The sequence below is a fragment of the Tarenaya hassleriana genome, unplaced genomic scaffold, assembly GCF_000463585.1.
Source record: "Tarenaya hassleriana unplaced genomic scaffold, ASM46358v1 Cleome44, whole genome shotgun sequence".
NCBI lineage: Eukaryota > Viridiplantae > Streptophyta > Magnoliopsida > Brassicales > Cleomaceae > Tarenaya > Tarenaya hassleriana.
The window spans coordinates 530,077-542,944 of NW_010967136.1; the positions used below are offsets into that span (position 1 = coordinate 530,077).

A 12,868-nucleotide genomic window follows, 5' to 3' on the forward strand; every position below is an offset into this window, starting at 1 on the left:
TGAGACTTTCAGTCCCGTGGTTAAGCATGCCACCATCCGAGTCATTCTCAGCATCGCTGTCTCCCGTGGCTGGCCTTTACGTCAACCCGACGTTAATAATGCTTTCCTTCAAGGTACTCTCCATGATGATGTGTTCATGGTACAGCCGGCTGGGTTTATTGATCGTGATCGTCCCTCGTTTGTCTGTAAACTTCACAAGGCACTATATGGGCTCAAACAGGCTCCTCGGGCCTGGTTTCACGAACTCCGTCAATTCTTGCTTCATTCGGGTTTCATCAGCTCTCTCTCAGACTCATAGTTGTTCATTCTCCGTCAAGGCAGCACCATCATATATCTTCTCGTCTATGTCGACGATATCATTGTTACCGGGAATGATGCAGTGGTTGTCCAGTCCTTTATTGCTCATCTTGCAGCTCGGTTTTCTCTCAAAGACCTCGGTGATCTCTCGTACTTCCTTGGTGTCGAGGTCACTCGCACAGCCCATGGTCTCCATCTTACTCAACGCCGCTACACATCAGATGTTTTATCCCGTCATAATATGGATGCTGCGAAACCCGTTCCGACGCCCTTAGCTTCAACCACTGTACTCTCCAGCAAATCTGGCTCTCCTTTAGCTGATCCGTCTGCATATCGGTAAATCCTCGGCAGCTTGCAATATCTTCTCTTCACACGTCCGGATATCGCATATGTCGTTAATAAACTCTCTCAGTATATGCACTCTCCTACCTCGGAACATTGGCAGGCAGTTAAACTGATACTTCGGTATGTTGGTGGCACTCGGAACATGGGTCTCTTCTTCTCATGTTCGAATTCCACAACTCTTCATGCCTTCTCTGATGCCGATTGGGGCGGAGATCGTGATGATTTCGGATCCACCGGTGCCAACATTGTTTACTTGGGCCGTCATCTTGTTTCTTGGTCCTCCAAAAAGCAGCGTTTTGCAGCGAAATCCTCCACGGAAGCTGAGTACAAGTCCGTCTCGACCACTGCCTCTGAAGTCCAATGGATTGCCTCGCTGCTATCTGAACTTGGATTTCCTTCGCCAACTTGCCCTGTTATCTACTGCGATAATGTGGGTGCTACTTACCTTTCGGCCAATCCGGTCTTTCATTCAAGAATGAAACACGTCGCCATTGACTAACATTTTATTCGTGGTCTCGTCCAAGCTGAGAAACTTCGCGTCGTTCATGTATCTTTGGATGATCAACTCGCCGACGCTCTGACCAAAGCTCTACCGAAGACTCGGTTTGAACTGCTTCGTACCAAGATCGGTCTCTCTCTCGTGCCCGATCTTGCGGGGGCATGTTAGAGGATATTATTGGAGCATTCATTTGTTCCTAGTTTTTGGTTATTTAGAAATGTGTGTTCAAGACTTGGTAATTGTTTCTAGATTTTACAAACTATTTATTTTATGTTAGACTAAGTTTTATTATGTATCATTATTATCATGTACTAGAATGTTCTTAGGAGTAGTATATATATGTGTATTCTTGTAGAATTTGAAATAACAAAAATATTCTTTTTCTTTCTTATAGTACATGTTTATATATATATATATATATATATATCTCAATCTCGCATTTTATTAAATCCTGATCTAACACATTTTTATATAAAATTGCGTTATAATGACATTTAACATCGATTCCCTAAGAGATTTAACTTTTTTACTCGTAAATTCATTAAAATTGATCATTATTTAATTTATACGAAGTTGGATTGAAAAGATTGAATTGGATTGAAAATCTAATTTTCGTATATAAGAAAAATAAAAATACGATAAAATGAGAATAACGAAAATTCGTGAAAACTTTTTTTTCCCACGTCTCACGCCTCCAATTACCAATTTTTGTTTTTTCTTTATATTCTCTTCCCAAAAATTGTAACGGCTCCTCTCTCCTCTTCCATTATTAAGGTTTATTTTTTATTTATTTTTTTAATTTCATTGGGCCTGGGCTGCATATAGCTATATACCCAAAATTATTAATATATGTCTATATATTCTTTTATTATATACACCCACGCTCACATTAATGTTACTAACATCATAGATATATTATTATTATTATTATTATTATTATTATTATTATTATAAAAATCGAAACCAAACTGAAAAAAAAATAACTGATAATTTCTTTTAAAAAATGAATTTTTATCGGAAGTGAACCGAACTAAACCGAAATTTATATAAAAACCGAATAATTATAGTTTTTCTATAATCGAATCGAATCCGAACCGAAATCTGAAACGGTCATCCTAGTTAGGAGGGACCAGAACGGCCCTGATCCATACAACTAGTTTTCATTAATCAATCCGTTGGTATGTTTAACTCTTTTAATGATTTTATAAAACTAACACTAAAATTGATGATTTTTCGGCATTATATAGCTCTTGCATATTAACATGATTAAGATATGATATCCTAGAATCGTATCAAGTTAGTTTGCCTTCCGAAAAGATGCGTACGATAATTTTATTCACCAAACAATCAAATATTAGAGAGACGTAAATATAAAATAAAATGTTTCCCAGCCAGAAAAACCCATTGTGCGTTACATTTATCCGACGAGAGACAGAGGAGAACGCAGACGAGTAACCAACTCAGTAGACCAAACCAACCGCCATAGCCGCGACTGCGATTGCGGCTGAGGCCAGGCGCGGGAGGAAACCTGCGGTCGCGAGAGCCGCGGCGCCTGCGTCAGGAGACGACGGCGACGGAGACGGCGACGAAGATGACGGCGACGGAGACGGCGCCGGACCGCCGTGGTGGTGGTGGTGATGATCATGATCATGCCCCTCGTGAGCCAAGACCGCCGACACGATCAGGCAAGCCACCGCAATTCGGACAAACGCCATCTTCATCGTCGTAGCAGAAGCGGTTGAAACGCAAGCGCAGAGTTTTCTCTCCGACCAAGCCGATGAACGAGAAGAGATGTTCCAAGGTGTATTTGATTTGTGAGATGGGGGTTCTGAAAAACTTCTGGTTTATATAGACGACCAATTAATGAAAATATGACTATGTGTGTATATATATATATATATATATATATATATATATATACACTACGATTCTTTTCTGTATTTGGGCAACTTATTATTAAATTTGAGTTCTGGCCTTTTAAGCAGAAAATGGTTGTGGCACACAAAAAAAAAGAAAATAATCGTAAGGATGCAGATAATTTAGGATATAAAAAACAAAAAATGTCAAAAGAATGCGCAATTAGAAAGCCATGACAGAGAAATAATGTTAATGGTGACTAAATTGGACTCACCAGAGGAATCTTTTATATAAATTTTAAATTATTATTTTCTTTCCTTTCTATAGAATTTTCTTTAGGTGGAAAATAGAATTTGAATGACTCCAAATAAATCCCCCCAACGCCCAACAAGAAGTAATTTAATTTAAATTGTGCGATCCTTCATATTGTATTTAACTAATTTTTCTCTTGCACGCATTCCATGTCAATGAAAATCGCAGTTTTTTTTTAAATTTCTTTTTATTCAAATTGGATTTTAGAAATTAGAATTTGTAAATAAGAAAAAAGTATTGGTGGTGGTGTAGGCAAATTATAAAATAGTGTGTGTGTGTATGATTCCATATACGTGTATGTATGATAGAAAAGAGATAAACACAAATATATAAGTAAAGTTATATAGATTTACAAATTATAAGATCCCATACCATTTATTAGAACGACATTTTTAAACTAAAATTGATAACATATATAAGGTGACATCAGCAATCCGTTAATACGTGGATTTCCGATCGCCTGAAATTGTGGTCAACCGGTCAAAGGTTTATTAGAGCAATAATTTGCAAGTTCGAGATTTTATTCAGTGACAAATTACAAGTTCGGGGATTGAATGATAGTTTTTCAAGTTCAAGGTTTATTTGTATATATTTTTGCAAGTTGGAGGTTTTTTAGGAGTTTTACCCTTATTATTATTATTATTATTATTATTATTATTATTATTATTATTATTATTATTATTATTATTATTATTATTATTATGTTGTCACGTCTACTCTCATTGCACTGGCCTAGGTTTTGAAATTTTAATTTGTTTAAATTTAAATGGGTTGGTGAAAAATAACACAAATACAAAAAACAATTAATTTTTTTGTTAAGAAAAATAGAGATTGCCATCCTCAAAATTGCGAAATATTTGTTGTGTCCCCTCTCGGGACGGATATATAAATATATATTCTATTTCGAATTTCTTTAATTTAATGCTAAAAAATCACATCTAATAAATTTTTAATTGAATTTTCTTTTTTTCTCCTCAAATTGCCCGTCCCTTTATAAATTCTAATATCCAGCTAATGGGCATTTAATTTTCCATCTACAAAGAAGAAGATCGAAGATATCCTTTTAGGGGCCCACAAACCCGTTTCCGCTCTAACTTCATCTTTCACTCCCTCTTTCTCCCACATCAAACGCTGCGTTTTGTGATCCCTAAAATTCTCCAAAACCCAATTCCTAAGACCCGAATCTCTCACCTCGCAGAACCTCTCGGCCCAATCGGGTGGCTCATCGGGTCGGATCCCCAGCCCGGGTGCCCGATCCTTCGACCCGACATTCTCTCCTTTTCGCCAATCCGTCACGTAAGTCGCCACCCTCTGGCGAAACTTATCCTTGAAAACCTCCCACACCTGGTACTTGTAGTGGTTAATTACCATCGTACCCCTGCCCACCTCGGCAGACGTCACGCCATCGCGGAGGTGGAAATGGTGTACCACGTTTATCAGCGTCGCGTTCAGCGTTTCCGGTCGCACTATGCTCTTATGCCTCTCCGGCGACGCCATCCGACATGTGTACCCGACCGTGACTCCGTCTCGAGGCCGGTCTCTCAGACCAGACGGTCCGAAGCTGTGACACGATGTCCGGAGCTCTCCGATGTGGCCGGAGGCCGGGTAGCGTCTGATGATGTCCGGTAATGTTAACCTCGATGGTAAATAGAAGAATTCGTCCACGTCGATGAACGCGACCCAATCGCAAACACTGCGTGCCCGGATCGCGCAATGGGCGAATCCAGCTTCCTGGGTCTTGATCCACGGCCATAGATGTCTGGAGATGTTGTAGCCGAGCTTGTCGAGGCTCTCGATCTCGGCGGGTAGGGCGTCGTCGCTGTTGTTGTCGTAGATGAACCATCGTTGAACGCCGATTCGGGAATGGTACATCACCCACTCTCTCAAAAACGCGGCCGAGTTTCGCGTCATTGTGCAAACGCACATCTCGAAGGGTCGTTTTCGGGTCGGGTTCTTGACCCGAACCGGGTGGGCTGATGAGGGAAGCATCCCACCACGCCTGCCTTTGACTCTGACCGAGACTTTGACCTGACTGTGGGCCGATCTTGGGCCGTCCACTACGCTGAGGGGCGTTCTACACCGTACGATCTCCTGGGCCGCCGAGATGACCTCCGATCTCAGCAAGCAATTGGGCTTCGTGAAATCCCAGCCGTACACGCACTCGTACCTCGACATGTCAGCAACTTTACTTTGCCGTAGATTAAGCCCCTTGGCGAAGACCACCGTAGAGTTGTCGTAGTCGATCACGGCGTCGTATGCCAGCCAGTTCCACCGGTGGGTGGGCCCGGGCGGGAGGTGAACGTCTCTCAGGAGGACGAGCGATATGGAGGTGCCACGTGGCATGATTGGGCACCGGACGATCTGGCCACCGAGATCGTCGTTGTCCACGGCGGAGGGAGGCTTCTTCAGCTGGAAGGAATCGTTGGCGGAGGAAAAAACGCAGATGATGTCCTCTTTGGTAAATAACCGAGCAGACTGAGGGTATTTTAGGAAAACCAACGTTTGGTCGGGAAATTTAACCGCTTCACGGATTGTGATCGCCGTCGACCACGAGCTAGCATTGCCGGAAAGAGCCATCGTCGCCGGCGAACTCAATCTCGTCCGTACGACGGGGTGGAACTTCCCTGCTTAACAGATAAATTAAAAAAAAACATTAATTAACAACTAAAGTTCCGAACTTTTTCCTCGAAAAACCGTCGTGGTTTAAGGAAAAAAAATATGGTTATGGTGTCACCTCTGAAGACGAAAGAACCAGACAAGAGAACGAAGGAGAAGATGAACAAGACGAAGCACACGAAGAAACTGTTCCGTGGAATAACGCCCATGCCGTCGCCGCCGTCGCTGCCTCTGAGTTTCCGACGGATCTTCGTCTTCAGCGCCGCCATTTCCGCCGCCGGCGCTGTCGTTATGATGGGAGGAGAAGAAACCCGGAAGCGGTTTCCCGGGGAGGTGATTACCTTACCTCGATAATTAGAAGACGTAGGCGTCTACACTTTTTTCCTTTTAATTATACTTTTTTGTTTTAAAATGTTTATTTTTAATTATATATTTTTTTAATTTCTTTTTGTGGTATCTCCATCAAATTTACCATTTCCGTTGAAAGGGAAAGACATTAGGGTTTTGCCTTGTTTGTTTCGTCACTCGGCCTTCTTCTTGGGTGCTAAAAACCTCTCGAGGAAAAATACTTGAATTTGCCTTTCTTCTGTATATGTTACATATATATACGTACACACACACAACTATATACTGTAGATGTATATCTCTCTCTTTTTTTACAAAAAATCTAAAGCTAAATATGCTTTTATATTATATATTGAGAGAAAACTAGAACAGTTTTTTATTTGTGTATATATATATATATATATTGGTAATATTCGGTCCAATGGGGTTTGAACTATATATATATATATATATATATATATATATATTCTGTATTCAGAAAACTTAACCATATATATCCAAATATGTATGAATAAATATGGTATTTTTAAACCGACAAATATTTCCTATTGAGTTATGTTGAACGAGATATATACATACATATATATATATATATAGTTTATTACCATTTAAACAAAAAGGTCGGAATAGGAATTTACAGATCATTTTTTGTTTAGTTTTACAGATCATTATATATTACACACGCATACACACATATATATATATATACACACACACATGACACAGGACTCACTGACATTAATAGTACCAGATACAATGCATGTCAATAGTATTGGATGTGGAAATGCCAAACAATTTTAAACCGTGTTACTAAAAATTAGTAAACTACTCATTTATTATGGGGTCTTCTTTGGATTAATCAAAATACCAATATACCATTTTCTTAAAATGAAATGCCCAAAACATTTGATAAAATTATCTGTCAAAAGAATATATATATATATATATATATGGAAAAAAAACCGAGTAAATATAACTGATTCAAGTACCGTACCCATCTACTTCCGTCGTCCCAATTATTTAGTGTTGTTTCACATTTTTTTTTAAATAAAGATGTTAGCTTAATCTCAAAGGCACAATCTGAATTTTGTCCGCAAAATAACGCTATAACTCTAAAAAAATCTTAAACTTAAAAAATATGATTAATTAAAATATCAATTATAGGTAAGTTCAAATAAACTTTCAATCTTTGAACAATTTTTAAAAAAATTATTACAAAGTATCTATTGAAAACCTCAAAAATAAAAATAAAACTTTTATAAAAAATATCTAAAAGTAATAAATTTTAATAATTTATATATTTTTAATACAATGTAAAATAGAAATTTTAGAAAAAAAAATCTATAAATATGAAATTATTGAATTTGTAGAAAGTTTTATTTTATGAATATATTTCAAAAGTTAGTACATTTTAATTTCCAATCATAATTGCTATTATTTTATTATTTAAATTTTATTTATATATAGATAATTATATATAATTTTATAATATTAATATTTATTTTTAATCTAATAAAATTATTTTGTTTTTATATGTTTTTATAATTTTCTACTTTATTTAAATTTTTTGATTAATTTGGATTAGATGGATGTATTTAAAAAAAAATACATTCTTTTTTGGATGTTTTTTAAAAATTTTAAGTTTATAGAAATTTATGGATCATTGGTAATTTTAATTATCATCTTAAAAATATAAGGATTTTTTAGTTTTTCCTTAAAATAAAAATTAATTTTCAAAACAGAACTGATAAGTTAACTATTGATTTAGATATTCACCGTATTTAAAAAATTATAAAAATATCTCAGACCCGTTGCGTTACGCGTATGTATAATACATACACATCCAATTGTATTTTACAAAAAAAAAATCTTGAAATGAAAAGAAATGGCAAAACAAAAAGAAATATGCCCAACCTGGGAACTAATTTTAGTGAGAAAAAAAATGAATTACTTTAATTTATCGACAAAACGAAGCCCACGCGCCCTCATGCGTGAAATATACACGCTTCTTGTGCGCGTGGGACTTCAATGGATCGAATGAGGCCCAACATTTACGAAGACTAGGCCCATACTTTATGGGTCTACAAATCTGAAAGAGTATTACAATTACATGTTATCCCATAAAAAAAGGCCCATTATCGTTGCAGACCTTTTATTGTGTGTATATATAAATATAATATATTTATCCAGTTGCTGATTTTATTTTAAAAATTAAAATTATAATTACTGACATTTATTAGAATTTGTTATGTACATTGAATTTTTATTTTCACCAAGTAATTATCTTTCTTATGACTATTATAACTATATCAAAATTCCTTGTTATATTCATTGGGTCATATACTATTTCCGAAATAATATTATTTTTTAGGAACAATAGCAAAAAAAAACATGAACTTTGTATATCTGTCAAATAAAAATACAAACTTTCATGTTGGTAATAAAATATACTAACTTTTATATTTTTAGTGAAAACCTCCACGAATACTAACGACGTCAAAAAAAAAAGAATAGAACCATCAATATGTCATGTACAGTTGTATATAAATATCATATCATTTGTTTAATAAAACTATGTCATTAATTATATTTAGTGAATTTATTATTAACCTTGTTTAGTGACTTTATTTTTTGATATTCAAAACAGAATATATATGATTAGTGAATTTATTATAAACTTTATTTAGTGATTTTGTTTTTTGATATTCAAAACATAATATATTTGTATTTCAAAGGTTCCACTTTCTATATATATTATATTTTGAACATAAAAAATAAAATCACTAAATAAGGTTAATAATAAATTTATTAAATATAATTAATGATATAATTTTATTAAACAAAATGATAGGATATTTATATACAATTATGATGTGTTAATATTTTCGTTAATTTTTTAACGTTGTTATTGTTCGTAGAATTTTACGCTAAAAATATAAAAATTGGTATATTTTATTACCAAAATAAAAATTTGTGTATTTATTTGTCAAATACTTTTTTTTTGGTAATTGTCCCTATTTTTTAATATCTAATATTTTTTGTTCCAAAAATAAGTCGAACATTAATATATGCGGCCCATAATGAGCCCATTGAACAACAGCCCAGATGAGGAATTACTCAAACAAGCCCATGAACTCATAGTGTTCGACCAAATCTCCCACTGAGTTCTCAGATTCATTTATGAGGCTGTGGATTTGACGAAGCAATCGTCCTTTGTACTATTTGCCAATCTACGTTCTTGACGTTTACACGAAATGAGTTCGCTTCTCTTTCAAATTCTCCACCGAGCAGAGACCCTATTTCCATATGAGAACCTCTCTCCTGCTGATTCCGATCCGAACACACCATTTCCCCTTCAATACGGTTTTTTCTTGGGACGATCATGGCGGGTTATCCGCTTCAGCTCTCGGGTTCCGCTTCTTAACCCTCTGCAATGGACAAAAAACCCGGATACGAGAATCATACCGATCTTCTTGGTTAAGCAAGCGGTTTATAACGGCGTACCTCTGGTACAAGTAGACGAAGCTGTAAAAGAGTGGAAGCAACATCAAAGTGATGATGGAGGCAGCTATGTAGAATACACTCTTCTTCTGCAGACAGATCACAAAGAAGAATAATTTCTCCAAGTAAGAACCTTTCATATATGAACATAAAGAACCACAGAGAGAGAGAGAGAGAGAGAGAGAGAGAGAGATGTCTTTCACTACAGCTATGGTCTATGGATTACTTCACGGGCGAGGCAGATTGAAGAGACGTCTAAATGAAAGAAATTGCTTACCTTGATCTTTCTAGATAAAGGCTTTGATCCTCCTGTGCATGCGTGTGCGTCGCAGAATTGGCGCAAAAAGAATTCTACAGTTTAAAAAAAAGAAGATTCTTTATCGATCAATACATGTAAATACTCGTAAAAAAATTTGCGGAAAGTTTCTACCGTGAAGACGGCTGGCTGAAGGACCCTTATTAACAGGGAAACAACTATCTGCCAAACTCTGCGATCAAATCATTGTCCAGAGAATTGGTATGAAATGGTCAGATAAGTGATGGAACGGAATCAGTGAAAATATATAAGAACATAACGGAAATTTGTTGTTCCCGAGATCAACCACATTGAATCATCGAGATTAAGAAGCAACATGATCGCATGCATGGTTGAATTCATGGTAAATCTGATGATCGATGAAATTATGGTAACTGTTAAGGAGAAAATTTTCTGAGACCAAAGAAGTGTTTCAAAAAATGCTTTCATATACCGTTTTCTAGTTCTACGAGCTCCGATTTGGACTAAACTATACTCCGATAACCGAAACCCATTTCAGTAATTCTAAATTTTGAAATGAACTAATAACAAAACTTACTTTCGAATAAGTAGCTATTTAAAACCTCACCTCACACAAGTGCCGATTTCTTGCAGCAGCTGCAGGATTGCACTTGGATTTCGGTTTTTTGGCATCTATCATGAGATCGCAATGCAATGCTCCGCAAAGATCTGCAAGGCATCTGCCATGGCTCTAGATTCAAGGTATATGTACAAGAAAATGCAAGTTTCAGATAGATATACCCCGACAAAAAATACACCATTTATGACTTGGAACGATATGATTAGACATGGAAACACATCACATGAATATTTAAGAAAAAACCGAGGAGATTTTAAGCCGTAACAAGATATGTACTTCAGCAAATGAAACATACCCGATTCAGCAAATGGTGGTGCCGATTATCAAAATGCTTATCGAGGAACTTCTCCTCGTAGAAAGTCTTTTGACAGTAGCCGCATTGCCATTCATTTATATCCACGTGCATCTTGTGTTCTTCCTGCTCTCTGTAAATGTCATTGTCTCGATGAAGTCTACAACTAGTCGGTAGTTGATACCGATCCTTCTCCACAAAGGGCATCAAATACTGTCAACCGAAAAGATCCCAAACCCTAAATTAGAACACTTTTGATTTCTAAAATTCTACCCAAAGCAATACAAACAAAGGATTGTATCTATCAAATACCTCTTGAACTATTTTCCAAGCAGCTCTACTGCGTTCTCTTGAGCAATGCATTGCAGGAAAGCTGTCTTCTTTCTGTTTTGGCGCCCTGAATTATCTATCCAATCATCAGAAACGGACAGTGATTCATGAAACTAATGTTACAACTTTCGACTTTCAAATTTTCATCACAATTATGGCAACAGAGAAGTTGAATTCAGCAGCTAAAAGGTTGTGTAATACCTCCCATCTCCAGGATTTTTATAACCCTGCAGAGAAACACCATGAACTTTCAATGAAAATCGAGCAAAACAGAGAAAATCAAAATGATGCACCCTTTTTTTTCCTGTAGTTTCGGACAAATCCGAAGAATTGCGACCGGAAAACCCTAAACCCAGATCAAACCCTAACATGAAAAATAGAGATCTCACAAGAATTCGAAAACAGAATACCTCGAAGTTATGTTGAAGTGGTGAATTGGGCACTGAGAATCCCCAAAGCTGAGATGAAATCAGGAACCAGAAAATCAAACGAGACACCCATTTCATATCCGATCCTGCCATTTCAATCCCACCCAAAAAAAGGAAAAGCAAATTATAGAAAAACGATTTTCACTTTCCGTGGAAGATCACCACATCGATTCATTTCATTCATGCTCACGAAATTTTCGAACTTTAAAAAAAAAAAAAAACTGTCTGGCCTATGGGACATGCCACAGAATGGAACTGTTATTGGGGAAAAGGTTTTTCTTTTTTGTATTCGCAACAAATGGGTGTTAGATAAAAAAAAATATACTCAATGTAATATTTTGATTTCAATTTATATCATTTTCTAAAAATCAAAATTATATGTATTAATGTGATCACCAAATTTATAATAATTTTATCAAATAGTTAATATAAATTAATGTGATCACCATAAATTTAATTTAATATTATAATTAATATGATCATGACCAAATTGTAATTCTGGTTAAAATCAAGATAATATATTTTTGATAATGGCCCAACAAATGATATAACTGTTTAATCGATTAAAAATTAATCGAGTAGTTTATGTTTAAGGAAAACATATATATGTAGACTATAATGTTACGTTAGTTTTGGGTGAAAAAAAGGCAAATAGTCGGTTCTAATTGTAATAGAATGATAAGTCAAACAAACACTTTCAATTAAATCTAAATAAATCTCCATTTTTACAAAATCATCCAAACGGAACTTAAAAATTTTAAAATATTAAAAGACTTCAATAATTTATGTATCCAAATCCAAATAAACAACATCCAAAAAAAACTCGATTTTTAAAATACCCAAAAATCCTGTAATTTTGTATTAATTTATCGATTCTCAATTCGAGTTAAAATCTGTTTATAAAACTAAAATCACAAAAAATTGTTATTAGTAATATATTTAAAATCTTTTTTAATCAAAATCCAAATAAATCTCTAAAAGTCCATGCAAACCCTACTTTTTTTAAAAAACATTAAAAATATATTCAATATTTTTTTTAACTCAATTTTAAATATATTTATAATATTACTTTAATTAATATTCAAAATTTATTTTTAAAATTATGATTGAAAATGATAGAAGCTTTTTTTTTGGGGGGGGGGGGGAAAAA

At 35.3% G+C, this 12,868-nt stretch overlaps 2 protein-coding genes across 2 annotated transcripts; both read right to left on the reverse strand.

Moving 5' to 3' along the window:
• Positions 1–4,303: 4,303 nt before the first annotated feature.
• LOC104825305 (glycosyltransferase family 92 protein RCOM_0530710) lies at positions 4,304–6,264 on the reverse strand. Its single transcript, XM_010557612.2, has one exon. It carries the CDS (start codon positions 5,885–5,887, stop codon positions 4,322–4,324), a length of 1,566 nt encoding a protein of 521 aa, XP_010555914.1. The 5' UTR covers positions 5,888–6,264; the 3' UTR covers positions 4,304–4,321.
• A 3,057-nt stretch (positions 6,265–9,321) lies between these two features.
• LOC104825306 lies at positions 9,322–11,992 on the reverse strand. Its single transcript, XM_010557613.2, has 9 exons — positions 11,701–11,992; positions 11,492–11,517; positions 11,273–11,357; positions 10,964–11,173; positions 10,657–10,779; positions 10,203–10,260; positions 10,050–10,123; positions 9,776–9,861; positions 9,322–9,699 (listed from the first exon to the last, which is right to left on the reverse strand). The coding sequence occupies exons 1-9, from the start codon at positions 11,809–11,811 to the stop codon at positions 9,627–9,629; spliced, it is 846 nt and encodes a 281-aa protein (XP_010555915.1). The 5' UTR covers positions 11,812–11,992; the 3' UTR covers positions 9,322–9,626.
• Positions 11,993–12,868: the final 876 nt, after the last annotated feature.